Source organism: Medicago sativa, chromosome 1 (genome assembly GCF_051527215.1).
Source record: "Medicago sativa cultivar Bolivia chromosome 1, Bolivia_mono, whole genome shotgun sequence".
In the NCBI taxonomy this organism is placed as follows: domain Eukaryota; kingdom Viridiplantae; phylum Streptophyta; class Magnoliopsida; order Fabales; family Fabaceae; genus Medicago; species Medicago sativa.
The window spans coordinates 65,161,321-65,178,758 of record NC_140749.1 but is presented as its reverse complement, the minus strand read 5'-3'; the positions used below and the strand labels follow the sequence as shown (position 1 = coordinate 65,178,758).

The 17,438-nt window shown below is 33.0% G+C and overlaps 1 protein-coding gene across 1 annotated transcript; it reads left to right on the top strand.

Moving 5' to 3' along the window:
• The first annotated feature begins 4,960 nt into the window (after positions 1-4,960).
• Positions 4,961-11,572, top strand: LOC146956440 (Signal recognition particle, SRP9/SRP14 subunit). The gene is made up of 4 exons (XM_085728875.1): positions 4,961-5,143; positions 5,352-5,420; positions 10,441-10,534; positions 11,307-11,572. Exons 1-4 carry the CDS (start codon positions 5,072-5,074, stop codon positions 11,381-11,383), a joined length of 312 nt encoding a protein of 103 aa, XP_085585001.1. The 5' UTR covers positions 4,961-5,071; the 3' UTR covers positions 11,384-11,572.
• The last annotated feature ends 5,866 nt before the right edge of the window (positions 11,573-17,438 follow it).

The following is a 17,438-nucleotide window of genomic DNA, read 5'->3' as shown; positions in this document are numbered from 1 at the left end:
ATTATAAAATACTTCCACTCTTCCTTTTTATAATCTTCATTGTCAATTTGCACATATATGTTAAGAAAAATTAGTGTAATTATTTTATTTTATTTATGTAAAACTATATTTAATATTAACTTGACAAGCCAGAGATCCCTTTCACCCGAAATATTTCATTAGACAGATAAACGAATTTTAAGATGAATACATTTTAAGGTAGTAGAGCCTCCATCCAAAAATGTCTCTTTTTTTTACCGGAAGATTTAAGCAATAAGTGTTTGACTTTGGTCAATATCGTGTGTGGAAGAAACTTAAGGATTGGAAGGAGAAAAAAAAGTTCTCCAACAGGTCAGGAAGAACTCATTAAGTCGTTGGCTCAATTCATTCTCACCTTATATTATGAATTATTTTTTGTTTCCAGCAAGTCTTTACGACCAAAGTAAGTCAATGATAAACACTTCTGGTGGGGCTGTAATTGTGGTGAGAATGAAAAAACTAATCGGTTAAACTAGAATAGTTGATGTATGCCTAAAATCATAGATTATAGCATAGTATAGAGAAATGGTGACATTTAGCATGGGAATGAACTCTTTTTTCCCATGATGGGAAAGTGTGCTTTACAACCATAGATTTAATATTATTTTAATTGGATGGTTGTGATGGAAGAAGTGGTAATTGTTGCAACTTGTTGTTGGACATTGGGTAACAAAAATTCTGGCCCCACCAATTAATTAAATAATAATAATTCAGCATTTTTTTTGACAAATAATAATTCAGCATTTGTTTGTTTTAAATTATTATTTTTTATGAATTCATGGGCCTTAGCATGAATTGAAGCCAAGCAAATAAATAATGGCTATTTTAATTCAGCATTTGTTTGTTTTAAATAAGTTTAATTTAATATTTGTTGATTTGTTTTTTTTTCATGCCAATTTTGGTTGATTTATTAAAGAATGGCTATTTTTTGTGCATTTTTTTTTTTAAACATGAATTGAAGCCAAGCAAATAAATAAGAAAGAAGCTTATATCTCCCAGAAGTGTTCATCGCTTCTTCATTCTCAGATTCCTTTCGACTCCTTCTTCTTCATTCCACCTTTCTATTCCTTCTTCTTCATTCCACAAGCTTCATATGCAAAAGAGATGACAGATCCGTGTATAAATTACCCCCAATTTTTTCAAATTTCAATCAGAATTGACAAATTTCATGTTTTAAATGCTAAATCGTTTAAGAATCACTTAAAATCCATACCTTCAGTTGAAGAAACGAGATCGATGGATGAAGGTGTTTTGCTTGGTTCGAACAAACAACCTCTGTCAATGGAGATTAGGAGTGATTGGGGAAAGGTTTTTGATGAAAAAAGTCTCAGCAATGAAGAAGAAGAGAAGATAGATCAACAATGAAGAAGAGAAGTTGGTATACTTGAGATTTTCAGAAGCATAGTATTTTCAGAAGCATCCATCGTATTTTTGGATGTAGAAGAATAAAACGATGTTAAACAAAGAATATGATTTTCTGGTTGATAATAGCAATTGGGGGGTGTGGTCCAGAAAAAAGAAACAATATTAAAAAACTGATTTTAAATTTTTTGTTTTTTATTTTGGTTCAGGTTACCGACCCACAGGTGGCAGGGAAAAAGACACTTTCCCATGATGGGAAAAAAGAGTCCATTCCCACCCTAAACGCCATCGGTCATGAATCATGTGTCATTATTTTATTTTTTTAAGAGGCAATCGAGCTGGGATTTTCACATCCGCGTAAAAAATTAGGCTACACAAGATTTTTTTTATTATTAAATAAGAAAATTAAATTAAATTAAATTAAATACGAAAACATTATTACGTAAAAAATGGGTTAAATAAGTTTTTTTGTCTTTTTTTGGTAGTGGTCGGGGTTTAAACCCCTGACCTTGCATATTTTATGCATTGTCCTTACCAACTGAGCTATGCTCATGAGGACAATAAGTTTTTTGTCTCTATAAATATAACGAATTTTGATTTTGGTCTCTAAAAAATTAAATTGAATGTTTTTCATTCTCGCAAAAAAATTATTTTGTTTTTGGTTTTTAATAACCATTTTATTTTCATGTAAATGTTAAAATTATAACTTTTTTATGTTCAAATTGTATGCATGTTATGTCCTTTTATTTTGTTCAACATTTATATATTTATATTATGTTCAAAAAAAGGTCAAATCATGTTAAAATTGTATTCGTTAGGAACAAAACATAAAACAAAATTTTTTTAGAGACGAAAACCAAAATTTAATACATTTATAAAGACAAAAAACTTATTTAATCCAAAAAAATTGACAAAATTATCAGGTAAAATTTTAAATTAAGCAGTACGTTAATATAATAAGTCAAGCAGTTCGGTAATAAGCTCAAGGAGAATTGTTAGCAGTATATCTTATTTTTGTGTAGTCTTTTTTTATCCGTACCTAATTAATATTGATTTTAAGAATAATACAGGGGGAGTACGTAATTAGTTTTGAACAGACTATATTTTCTTTTTCTCTTTTTTGCAAAAAACCCACTATATTTTGTTAACTAATCACTCCTTATTATTGAAATTATTTGATTAAAAGAATAATAATGGGCTACGTAATTGATCTTGAATTTTTATTTTAGTTTTGTTAATAAATTATTGTTGGAATTATTTTTAATTATAGAGTAATAATGAGCAGGGTTAGTACCTACTAGTCACTAGTGTGTAGGCGTAGCTTTTCTTTGTTTGCATGTTCAGAAAATTGGTCAGGAAAAAGGCAGAAGGTATATTTTATTGTTTGCCTCAACCGGTGGTAACTGCCACGTGCCCTTTAAAATGTAACTTTCCCATCCTGGGAAACAAGTTTACTGTCCCAGGCTAAACGCCACCTAGAGAAATACATATAAATGTGTACCTTGTATGATCGATGTAATCTTAAAAGAAGCTTTAAAGACGTTGAGAACTCTTCTCTCCCTTCCTGATGTCTTTTGAATGGGAGTGTAGAATGAATAATTATCTGAACTAATGAGATAGTCAGTATATATAACCATCAGTAGATAGAGAGACATCTCAACATGATTACTATGAGAAACGGCTCAACCCATCACGATTTGTTTCTAATTACGGCCCATTATAAATATCTCTTTATTTAGTGCAATATTATAATTAGATTTTTTTTGAAGAGACTAAAATGATATATTACCACCATAAAAAAGTCATTTAGCACAATGAGTACTAAAGGAAGACTTAAAAGATCCAAATTACAATCCCAAAAAAGATAATCAAAACAAAACAGTGAGCAAAAAGGAGCCAGGTTACATAAGTTAGGTATAACATAAAGTTTTGCCTCCAAACATTGTTGTTTGTTGTCCTGGCAGGTTCTTTTTGGGTCCTTCACGAGTGAGGCAGGGGTATGCTTGCCTCATGCAAGTATATTTCAGCATCACTATTTGAAGCCTTGGGTTTGGATGTTCCGTGTATGTGCGGCACTTTTGTATGTTTTCCGTTTATTTTATCCGTGAGTTGTTCTGCGTCTTGCATACACTCGACGTGAATAATATTTGCCGTTTCAAAAAAAAAAAACATTGTAGTCAAAATCGAATAAAAGAATTTTCGATTTAAACCACAAATACACAAGATGCTTAACCTGTTCTCCCATAGAAATAATATGCTCCTCCTTATGTTGGAAAATACACATATTTCTCTCTTTCCAAATAATGGATACAACCGTTAACCATAACATCTTGAACGCTAAACATATATTTTTAGAAAAACCTCCCAAGCACCAAAACTGATTTAGATGCTCAATTAAGTTCCGAGGAGATGCCGAAGAAATCCCTAACCAACTGCAAATCACATACCAAATGCTTTCAACAAAATTACAAGAAACAAATAAATGATCTCTATCATCATTACACCCACATCTTTAATATTATAATTAGAATTAGAATTAATATCCTTTTATAAGATTGTTTTATCTTGCTGTTACAATTTGGATTGAGGATTGCTCTTCTTGTACTGTTTTTTTTTCCTTTGATAGAAACCCCTTCATAGTTTTTTTTTGGTACAGCTAATTCTATTTAAGTCCACATGGTTTCTTATTCTTAATGAATTTTCATTTACGTCGTTCAATATTTACTTTTTATATTTCAATCTCAAAAAAATCCAATAACGAAGTGATAGAGCTCCAACACTTAATTAGATCCACCAAATAATGAATTATTTGGGAGAATCCGGATTCGATTTTTTTATGAGGTTTATTTGTCTATTGAAATCAGGAGATAAATAAATCCGATCTTTTTCCTAAAAAAAGGGTTAAATACGTTTTTGGTCCTAATAAATATATCAACTTTTCGTTTTATTCTCTCTAAAAAATTTCTTCAACTTTTAGTCACTATAAACTTTTCAATTGTCACTTTTGGTCCCTATTTTTAAGTCAACTCATGTGTAGCTTTTGTATTTTTTAATGAAATTGTGCAAAAATTTGTAGAATATTATAAAAATCCCTCCAAAAAATTAGAATTTTTTTAACAAAACAAAAATTAAATATGAATTTTTAACTGTCAAAAATATAAAAATTCATATTTAATTCACGTTTTGTTAAAAAAATCTAATTTTTTGGATTTTTTTATAATATTATAAACTTTTGTGCGAAATTTAATTCAATAAATATGAATTCTACATGTGAGTTTACTTGAAAGGAGAGACAAAAAATGGAGATAGAAAACTTTTTGGAGACTACAAATTGAAAAAGAAAATTAAAGATACTAAACAAAAAAAAAATTGGTATAATTGCTCTCTAATAAAATTGATATAATTACAGAGACCAAAAACATATTTAACCCAAAAAAAATCCAATTATAGACAAAACAAAAAATCCAAAACAAATTATTACTAATAATAAAGGATATATTTATTTAGAAAATTAATCTAAAAGAGAGTATATATTTATATTTAGGGTTTTTCTTAATAAGAAAAATCATAAAAATTAGATTTACCCTCGTGTAATTTGAAGCCAAAGTGGATTCCACTTCAACACTCCACTGCATACCAACCTCGACGAAACCTGACCTGAGTGAAACATAATTTCCAATTGCAAGCAATCATGGTTTACATTACTTCCTGGGACGAGTTTTTGGATCGATCTGTTCAATTATTCCGCGCCGATCCCGATTCTGTAAGCTATTTTCTTCTTCAACTTTCTCCACGATTTCTACTTCTTCTATTTGATCATCGATAATATCGAAAATCAACAAAATCAAACACTGTAATTGAGCAATTCTGATTCAATTGCGATTTTCTTATGTTATATTTTATTCAATTCCCCTAATTGTTTGTTTATTTTTAACCCCTAAAATAATTTTGGGGTTTGATTTGAAATGTAGACGCGGTATGTCATGAAGTATAGACATTGTGATGGAAAGCTGGTGCTTAAGGTTACTGATAATCGACAGGTACTAATTTTATTTCTTATAATTATATCTATTTACCTTGTGTTTGTTTAAGTAGTGTATCATCCTTATGTTAGATTGATTATTATTATTATGAATTATTAATATAAATTATGTATCATCCTTATGTTTGTCAAATCACTAGAGGCAGAGATAAGAAAGATCTAGAGATTAATGAGTTAGATCGGAATATGGTTTATGATAGAACATTATGGCGTAATTTGATCCATGTAGCCGACTCTACTTATTAGGATAATGCTTGGTTGTTGTTGTTGTTGTTGTAGTTAATTGATGAACATGTGTTGGGTTTTTTCTTTTTTGCTAAATGATTAGATAAATGCTTGTAGTATAGTATGTGTTCAAATTTTGGAACTTGGAAGAATACAAATCAAGACAAGAAAGTTCTATGATATAGCTTCTTTTTGTTGTTGAATGTGATGGCTTTTTAGGATATAAACAGATAAATATTAAACTGGTTTGGAAATTCCAAATTGCGGTTACTTGAAATTTGGTTGGGGGTAAATGAAGGGGAGGGGAGAAAAAACACACCCAAGTTGATTTTAGCTTTGCTTGAATATTGGGGAGATTATAAGGAGAACGAGTTTTGAAAATTTAAATGTATTCGCTAAAATTTCCTTACATAAAATGCAATATAGAAAATTATAAGGGTATACGAAGATTGTTATACTTTTTCTCTATTGAAATTTCTCCCTTGTAAGCGAAACAAGATGTGACTTCCTTCCCTTTGTTTGAGACAAACAGAGCCTTAACGATACCCATCAATATGATTATTGGCCAGTAGTTATAGTTCGTTCTCCACCCTGCCTCAAAACAACTCGTTACTTTTGGTTTAGTGTTTAGCATTTGAAATATATGAGTTTCAAACTGTTCAAGGATGATTTGAAGTTTTATTTTTGTTAAAACAATGAGTTGAAGGTTTGACTTAAAAAATAAGTTATATATCATTCGTTAACTTTTATGCATGCTGTAATTGTTAATAGTTCTATATATACATTCCTTTTCATTTTCCAAGTAGTGAATGCTCCGTGAATGATATCAGATAACTTTCTCTTCGTTATAGTTTCAATTTACATATGCTGCAGTTGAGGAATTGTGTCATCTATTTATACAATCCATATTTTTTAATCTAGCATAGCGATTGCTATAAAGATATTGTTGATTGACGATATTCCCTGAATTCTTAGGTGAATTGTTAAGTGTTTAAATACACAAGATAACTTCCGGTTAGTGAAAGCCAAAAACAACATTCCTGTACAATGTGGGATGCTTTCATTTGTTTTTGGTGATGTAATCCTTAATATGGACACATTAAAGTCACAGCATTTGTGGGGTGCCAATTTGGCCACAAGCATGGATGATTTATTTATTCATTTTTCAGACTTCAGACCTGTCACGATATCACATCGTTGCATGCAAGTTAAAACCGCGTATTTGTTTAATTTATGCTACATAGGGTCGTTCAGCAATTGTTAAACAGGTTAAGTATTTTGCATGGGATTGGTGATGTATTCTTCAACCCAAACCTAGACACAAACAAGTGATACTTCTGGGCCAACTGGGTCAGTTGTTGTGACCCATTAGGGTTGCTAAGAATCCCAATTGGATGCATGACTATATTTTAATCCCAAGTGATCTTATTCATAAACTCTGTGACTAGCACTAGGCTGTTGTTTTCCTTTCTTTTGTGGCTCCATATTAGTTTCCTTTCAGTTATGATTATCAAATTGTTCTTGTTACTGCACGATACAGGTGTCAAGAGATCCTTATTACTTGGGAGTGTATGAGCACTATTTTTTCTTGTAGTGGCTACAAACCTACAGTAAACGAACAAGCAAGAATTAAAGGGTGTCTTCTAGCAAAACCCATATATATATATATTCCTTTTTTCATGCAAGGCCCTTGCTTGGTACAAATGGATGCACTCTAATCACCAAGTCTCCACTTGGGATGTTTTTAGTCATGCATTTGCAATGAGATTTGCACCCTCAACCTATGAAAATCACCATGCCACCCTCTTCCTGTTGCACTAGAAAGGCACAGTCATGGAGTATCAGGGCCAATTTGAAAACATTTTTAACTGCATGCTTGGCCTTCCACCAGAGCCCTCCTTGATTGTTTCATTTCCAGTTTAAGGAATGACATTCATAATGAACTCATGAGACATTATAACCTGGCTAATGCTATTGGGTTGGCTAAGTTAGTTGAAGAAAAATTGGCAGTAGCTATACCACTTTTCAACCATTTTCCATGGCCACCCCGTTCCCTTGCACCCTCTTCTTTAGTGCTAGGACTGCCACCCACACCCTCTACACTACCCATACGCAAACTATACCTAAAGGAAATGCAAGAGTGCCGTGCTTGTGGCCTTTGTTTTAATTGTGATGTTAAGTTTGGGCCTGGTCAATGGTCACCACTATAAGGCGAAACAATTTATGATTGTTTTAACTGATGACTAATTCTATGAGGATGTTGTCACACTTGACCTGGACTCTTAACCAGCAGATCCGGTTCCTCCTAACTTACCCTCTTCACAGCAACTGTAGACTCCCTTACAGATGCTGCCCATTTCCATCTTTCGAATGTGGCTTTGAGTGGCTCCCGCTCACCATGCACCATATGCCTCCAAGGGTTAACTTGTGAACTAACAGTTACCATTCCCGTCGACTTTGATAGTTCCCATAAAATTATTCAACCATGTATTGTTGTTTTTCCGGGTTTAGTTGTGGTAGCTATTACTCTATTTTTGGTATTGGTGGGCAATGGGATTCTATCCGTTATAAGAGCAGCTGCCATATTGTTCCCCTAACACTAGATCGCGAGCTTTTTCTCATTCCCTTCTATGTTCTCTGGTTCTCCCATACATGGTGCTGATGCAGTTTTGGGTGGTCAATGGTTACAAACTTTGGGTTGGTTTATGTCCCGATTATACATCCCATGGATTCAATTCTCCCACAACACTGAAATTGTGACCCTAACCGAATCCCCTCCCATATCGATTATTCTTGTATCACTGGCCCAATTTTCCTGTTTTTTGTTTACAGATTCTATTGAGTCTATGCACTCTGTTTCCTTTTCCCACGACACAACGATCCCTACCACCATTGACTCCACACTACTCGTTGATACAAGCAAGCTTCACCCAGCCATTCCTCAGGGCCTGCTACCACCCTGTTCCTAAGACCACGACATCCACCTTCTTTCTGCTTACCAACACATTAATGTTTACCCCCTACTGCTACCCTCAGTGCCAGAAAGAATGCTCAATGAAGGACTTGTCAAACCAAGCAATAGCCGATTTTTCCCCCATGTCCTCCTTGTCAATATAAATAAAGGGACATGGCAGTTTGGCTTATTCTACTGTGCCCTCAATGCTATCACAATAAAAGACCATTCTCAGTCCCCAGTCCCCACAATGAATGAGTTGCTAGATGAACTCCATGGGACTACCGTCATATTCTTCTGGCTCCTGAAGACACTTTCAGACCAGCTTTTTGAAATATTAATGGCCATTTTGAATTTTCAGTATTGTCTTTTGGCCTCTCGAATGGCCATCCACTTTTCAAGCCACCGTGAATGATATTTTTCAGATTTATCTCCGCAAATTTGTGCTTGTTTTCTTCAACGGCATTCTTGTTTATAGTAAGGAGTGGGCCTCTTACCTCTCCCTTCTACAATAGGTCTTACGGGTATCTACAACATTCCTCGACGCAAACCCACTTTGGACAAACAAAGCATGTGATACTTCTGGGCCAAACGAGAAGGGCAGCTAAGAAGCCCAATTGGATGCATGACTATATTTGAAGCCCAAGAGATCTTATTCATAAACTCACGATGATGACTGGCACTAGGCAGTTATTTTCTTTTCTTTAGTGGCTCTTCAGTTATACTGTCAAATTGTTCTTGTAACTTCACCAGCAGTTGTCAAGAGATCCTTATTAATAGGAAGTTTATGACCCCTATTTATTCACTTAGTGCCTACAGTAAATAAACAGCAAGAATTAAACCAAGCTTTCTTCTTCCCCAACTCTAGAGTGGTCCGTTGCTCAAAATTAGGACATTTATTTACAGTTTTTCTTCATTCATTACCATTGATAAATTTGTGCTGCATCATTTAGCTTCTTCCAAGCATTTAAATATGTAATTCTTCATAAAATATCAATCAACTTCAAGAATCATGGTATGATTATGAATCTGCTAAGTTACTTCTTTTGTAGGAATCTTTATGTTGATTAATTTTTTATTTGAAATAATATAATTATGAGTTATGACTTATGTGTATAAGGATTTCATTTTCTAGGCTCCCCCGTTCCCTGCCTACCCCAATACCTCTATATGATAAAGATTGAAAATTAGTTTAAGACAGTAGCAGAAAAATATTTTGATTAGATATTTTGTGCTTCATAAATTGAAGACGGATTAGGCCCTAGGTTACCCAATTATCCCAACAAACCAAATAAATATTCATATGGCATCTTATGCCTGATACGATGACAGCACAATGGTCTCTCTTGGAATCTCCATTGTTGAAGGAATTAATTCAGTGGCCCTGGTTTATTGATGCACTATAAATAGTTATATTCCTTTAGCCTTTGGAAAGTGGTGATGGATGACATGTTGAACATCATTGGTCGTTCTTACATGTTTTTTTTCCTGCTGATGTACCACATGAAGTTATCTTCACCAAATTGAGAATCCTCATAGGTGGCCATTTAACGTTACACATTTCAAGGCTTTTTTTTCTTTAGATACAAGAGTGATTAATTTAGAAAGATCCGACTCCTTCCATCAATAAATTTTGCTATGACTATAATTTCTGCTGAGTCATTTATCTTGCTTGGAATATAATTTTTGTCACTTGTGTGAATCCCATGGATGCATGTTCTGCATAAGCATATCATTTGCACTTTAAGAAAATATTTCATTCTCCTCTCTCTCCCTATTGCTTTCTAAGTCACATCTAACATAAATGTTCCTAAAGTTGATTGTTGTTGTTTTTGACCAGTGTCTAAAGTATAAGACAGACCAAGCACAAGAAGCTAAGAAGATGGAAAAACTTAATAATATATTCTTTACGTTGATGGCTCGGGGACCAGAAGGTATGTCATTGTTTATGCTTTGTTGATTAGCATGCATTTTGGCATTCATTTGCACAGCAATATATTTTGTATGGGAAATGATTTTGAAATTGTTTTCCTATAGCACTACTCGTAAATACTGAAATCACTAGAGAGAACAATAAGTAGAACTTAATTAATCGGTGCATGGTAATGACATTAATCAGCTGAACATGTGCATAATTTTTTTCTTAGGCCACTGTTGCTTAGAGTTAGGGTGCGTTTGTTTCGACTTTAAAAAAAATAGATTTTGAGTTAAAAGAATCTAGAGATTTATTTTTAGAGATTTTTAAAAAAATCTAAAGCTATTTCTGTTTGTCTACTATCATAAAAATCATTTTTTTGAGATTTGAAACACTTAAACTTGAGTTCCTTGCATTAAGAAAAAAAATAGATTTTGGAAAAGCTACTTGAAATAGATTTTCATTTTGAGGCTAAAAATGATTTTTTTAGCAAAATGGATTTTTTTAAAATCTCAAACAAACACAACAAAAACTAAAAAAGTGATTTTTTACTCAAAAAAATAGATTTTTTTCAAAAAAAATCCAAAACAAACAGGCCCTTAATAGCATGTTAAACATGAAACTTTTTCAACAGTAAACTAGCGCGTCTTGGTACCATGCTTAAATGTTGTAGCAGTTCCATGTCAACATTGATGATACTTTTAAGTTCGTTTCCTTTCTTATCTTGCTGAGTTCTCACTCTTATCTTGTTATTAACGATAATGACAAAAAATATTCCTCTAATTCTACAGTGGATCTTTCTGAAGTCACCGGGAAAGAACAAATGGATGCACAACCGATTAAAAAAGGAAGAGGAAGAAAGCAATAACTGATGTATCTCTGTCAAAATAGACTATGAATCTTAGGAAAGCAGTTGTGATTTTGATAGATTTTTTATCCAATGCCTTGATCACATTTACATTATTTCTTTTCTGAACTTACCTTTCTCAAATACGAATTTCGGATCCAGTCACAAAATGAAAAATTAATCTTGGGCATGGTTTTGTCTACAACAAAATTATTCTCGTACCATTGGCAAATTGGCATTACTTACCATTGCCTATTGTTATTTAATTTTAGCTTTTAGGATTGTTTTTGTGTCGCAAACGCAATCATTTGAAATGATTCTACCTTAAACCATGTTCTACCTTCAAACCAGATAGGAGTAACTCGGTTGAGGAAAGCATCGCAATAGCCTCTATATTTAGTGTATGTTTACTGTTAAATGGCTTCTAATTTAGTCGTAAACTGGATTTCCGCTTTCTACTAACTGCAGCCACCTTCTTTTTTTCTCCTTATCTTGGGCTTCCACGCGAGCTTTTTTTCTTTATTGCACTCATGTTTGCATGTCTTATGGTCTGTTTTGAGCATTTTGAGTTGCTACAAGATCCTGTTTTTCAGAATTGTATTGATTCAATTGGTTGAACCTTACTGGTTTTGATAGTGATTTTGTCTTAGTTTGAACAGTTAAAAGCACTTGAATCATAACCCATAAGTCCCACCAATTTGATGTATGGTTGATTTTTAAAACATCAATTGATGAGCTCATCTATGTTCTAAATATGGAGTTTTCTACGTTAGAAAAGTTGCATAGGCAACAATGGCACTTTCTTTCGGTATGCTTGTCAATTTAATCTAGAACCTAAACTTAGACCAAGAATTTTCCATTGTGGAATATCAACAATTGATCAAAGATTGCAGTTTTTGGGGAATAAAATCGCCCAACTTGCAATCGAATTGATAAATTTGTGGGTCATGTCACAGTTGTATAAGTATATTTACCATAATATCAGGTTCCAATCATGGTCGTACATGTAAATAGTCGTTAATCTGTTTCACCAGATCCCGATGTTACCTATTTGCTTTTATCTGCTTTGTTGGCCCATTAAAAAGTTAAAGCATTTAATCCATGTGCCATGAAAAAAGCTTGTTAACTTGTATCTTTTTCCCTCTCCCTTGAAAGATTGTAAAGATACAAAGGCAATTTGGAAAATATTCTTCAATCAAATAAAGGAAACAGATGGGCAGAATGTTTTTTTGGGTGGGTAATGTGCCAGGACAAAGTGCATTGCTTTGATTTGCTTTATTTTTATTGTGATTTGTTCCAAGATCAGTGGGGGCCTGATCTCCAGGACCTAGGGTACTCTAACCAGTACTACTAGTTTAGTATCAAACCTTGTCCCGCGTCATTGTATGTCGTCACAATCCTACACTGTCACGTATTCAAACAAATCACCGCTATTTGTATAAGATTACATGAATCGTATACCAAAGTTGGCAAGTCGGTATCAATCTAACTCAAATTCCTTGCAGACAAGGGATCTTGATTAAGATTGGACCGTTTAGTTGAAAGACCACTGATGTTTTGACTACATAAATGTCGGGATTATCTTATTGCAGGGAGCGAATCCATATCAAATTTATTATCGATGGTCAAGATCTCTCCACAATCACTTTTTACATGAGGAACCCCTTTTCCTTTCCTATTGCATAAGGGGTCTGTTTTGCAAAACTCTAACTTTTATGACATCATTTCATGGCTTGGATGTGAGTGCACAAGTTAGTTTCTTGATCCTAAGAATGCTATGGCAGAAGCGAATTGAGTTTAAGGATCACAATATGTGTTTGTGAGTAAAGGAAAAAGACTTAGAAGTGGCTAATTGTGATTTAGTTAAAGGAATATGGTTGATGTTGCTCATTGATTTTTTAAAAAAACAATGTTGATTAGGAATATGCTTCTTTTGGCCACAAATAATAAAAAGAAAGAAAAAAAATGAGAATATGCTGCTCCAACTATGGATGATGTTGAACACTCAAGTAAGAGAACAACACAAGCATGCCAAGGTGCTAAATAAAGGTGAAAAAATGTTTATGTCAGTTCAACACATGGTGAAGTATAAAAGAGTTAAATCTTTCATTTCTGTACCTTTTAGAGTAAAGTTCCCTTTTGGATTTATATCTTCAATTTTATCTTAACGGTTCTAAAGAGTTCTGTAGCGTCTTTGTCTTTTCTTTTTCTCTTTTTTACTTCCTTAATATCATTTTAATCTTTATGCTGTCAATTTGAGTTTGTTCTATGGATCCACTTCGAATGTACTTGGTTAAGATATTTTTAATAAATGGAGAGGGAAAACAAAATAGGAATGGAATAATTTGATTTTTGTTGTCTTTACATGGTAGGTGAATAATATGATCAAATTTATCTAGCTCTCAATTATTTTGTACACAAGTCATGAAGAATAAACATCTATGAAATAGTATGTTTGTTTGAGAGGCGACATTGTTGTGAACGTTTGTTTCTAGCTTTATTTTTTATGGTGATGGTGATATTTGCCTCTTAACGTAAGAATTGCAAATTAGCTGAGTTTTCAAACATACACTTTGGTTAAAAAGGACCCAAAAAAAAAAAAAAAACTTATTTAATATCACTTTTCTTACCATTCTAATTTTATTCAACTCGCAATCGGACCTTGATGATAGGAAAATATGAATAAAATACACATTTAAGTCTAAATGGTGTGCGGTATGTGCAAGTGTTGCTCTAAAAAGTCTATGTTTGAGAGCAACACTTACTTGGACGCAAATATAAATAAAAATGATTTTAGCAAACACGCTTTCACACATCAAAGTATATATTATTACTTATTTAAATAATATACATTGTTTAATTTATTTACTTTGTGGGTCCTAACTCTTTTGGGTTAAATATGTTTTTGTTTTCTATAAATAAGTCAAATTTTCATTTTAGTCCATCTATAATTTTTCTTCGACTTTTAGTCCATCAAAAAAATTTCATCTTCACTTTTGGTTCCTTCTTTTAAGTAAACTCATATGTAGAATTCATATTTTTGAATAAAATTTTATAGAAAAATTATAATATTATAGGAATCTCTTCCAAAAGAAATTAATTTTTTTTACAAAACATGAATTAAATATGAATTTTTATATTTTTGCCAGTTAAAAATTCATATTTAATTAATGTTTTGTTAAAAAATTCTAATTTTTTTTGAAGAGATTTTTACAATATTCTACACATCTACATAATTTTATTTAAAAAATACAAAAGTGGACTTAAAAATAGGGACCAAAAGTAGTGATTGAAAATTTTATATAGATTAAAAGTTGAAGGAACATTTTAGGAAACTAAAATAAAAAGTTGATATATTTATAGAGATAATAAAAACATATTTCATCCGATGCTTTTTATTCTAGCTTGTGACTAAGTTACGTAATGCTCATGTGTTTGGTTTCATTTAAATGAGGGACAATGGAATACACTTTGTACAATGCGCTGATGGAACAAAACGTGGTGTATGTGGAATCGCAGTCTTTATGCTTCAAATGGAAGGAAAAAATCGGCTTCTAAATCCTTCATTACAAGACTTTGATCCAACATTAATCTGTGTCGTGCAGAGTGCAGGGATCTCCAATTTCGCAGCTTGACATGATTATAAAATCTCTCATAGATATGCTCTCTTCCATGTCTACAAATGGAACTAGAAAAACATACAATAAACAGTTATTTTGATTTAACATGCACAAACAAAATGATCTTGTATCATGCACAATGGTAGAAACTAGCTTGTCCGTGAGGTGGCATTTAGGGTGGGAAGGAGGAAGATTTTCCCACCATGGGAAAGGAGATTTTGGCCATTAGATTAGATGAAGAACATAGTTATATCATAGACACTCAACACTATATATTTTTTACACTATCTCCCACCACTTATCTATTCTTCCACCACCCTTCTCTCTCCTCCGTTCCCATTCACCCACCTCCAGCAACAGCATTCCCTCCGTCCCAAATCTTCTTCCTTTGTCTATTCATTGCCATTGATTATCTTTAATTAATATGCTTGTTATTAAAATTTATCTCTGTAAAATCTTTGGAAGTTGAAGACTCAAATCTAACTTATCCTTGTGGCTTGGGCATGCTACAGTGTATTGATTCATATGCTGTTCAACAACAAGGGTCTCCATAATCAACAATTACTAAGTCAAAATACTAGATCTCCTTCCACAAACTTACTGATTCAAACCAACCACCACGGAAACTTTGTCTAACAATAGAAAAAATTAACTAAAACAAAAGTGATAAAATAAGCATCAAGTAGCCAGTGTTACGTTAATTGATAAAATTTTAATAATAAGAATTAAAATTGAAATATATTATAACATTGTTGAATCGATCATTATTTTGGTTTTTGCAATGATTCAAGCTTCTATTACAGTTTCTGGAAAAGTGCAGGGAGGTGGAAGAATAGGGTGGGTGAGGGAGGTTGTGAATCGTGATTTGGAGTATGATAACGACTGGTGGAGGCGGAGAAGTGCAGCGGTGTCGGCGATGGGAGAAGCAGCGAGGCCGGTGATGATTGGAGGAAGATGATGGATCAGCCTTGTATCAGAGAGAGAGAAAGAGAAGACAGATTTGGACATGTGGTGTTATCTTATGCACACGATTGATCAGACATACCAGACTGATTGAATTATATGATGGTCTAGTGTAGAGAGACTATGATAAGATCAATGTTCCTCATTGATCTAAGGGTCAAAATCTACTTTCCCATAGTGGGAAAATCTTCCTCCTTCCCACCCTAAATGCCACCGGCATTTAGTATACACACTACACAAATTTGTGTATCATGCACAAGTTTGAGAAAGTTAATTTTCTACCATTGGATCTAAAAAGAGCACAGATTTTATTATAGTCTACCAACACTATATTTTTTTTTATTGTCTTCAACCTTCCACTTCTGTGATTGACCCACCACCACCAATACAAATGACTTCAATTTTTCGTTCTTTTTTATTCCTTGGCTATATGTTTTAATTCTATGATGATGCTAAAATTTACATGATATCACGCATATATGTTTTAAAATCAAAAAGTCATATCAGTACCCACAATATCAACGAACAAGTCAAAAATATGAACATACCTTAACTTCCAATTTATGAAATCAAGTGGGATCGTTGGGTTTAAAAGTTAAACAACTCAAGCCCCATGATAAAGAAAAACAGAGGGATTAAATACAAAGAATACACTACAAACTCTTCAACTTAAAGAAATATGGGTTTTATTAATTTCTGATAAACTCCTCTATTTTATTTTTTTTGTTCTTCTTCAAACATCACCTCCGATAATGGCAAAAAGCTATAATAATATTCATATACCCAGCTGAGTCCACCTCATGACCCAATAATAGAGATAGCATTTGCTCCAAAAGCAAATGGTAATCTCTCTTTTTATTTTTGGATACAGTAATTGGAACTTTTGATTGCATAAATTACTCATTTCATATTTAATTTTTTTCTGCATAATATGTAAATAAATTTAGCTTGTTGAAAAAACAATGGTCAGAGGAAGGACGAGGAAGCTATACAATGGTAGAGGGGCGGATTGGGTGGTGGTGGTGGTGGTGGTGGAGGAGTAGGTGATGCGGATGGTGTTGACAGAAGTTTGTTGTTGGAAGGATAGAGAGGAGGAGGTAGAGAGAGAAGTTTGTTGTTGTTGTTGTCTTGTTGATACAACTCTGTACAATTATGTGAAAACCATAAGTGGATTCTGAGATCTAAAAAGCAGTACTAATGGAGGTTGAAGACAATATGATAAAGAATGTTAATATAATACAGTTAGACTATGATAAAATCGATACTCCTCATTGATCTAATGGTGTATAAAAAACTTGTGCATTAAAAAAGTAACTTTGTTAAGGTGCACAAATTTGTGTTTTGTGCATACTAAATGCCACCTGTCCGTGATGCAAGATTTGTCTCACTTGTGTGTCATAGCATTAGCTTAAAGGTTTAAGTAGTTTTAACATTTTTTTTTTATCAAGAGTGAGGAATTTTTACCTAAGTGGTTTTCCTAAATAAATCCAGAT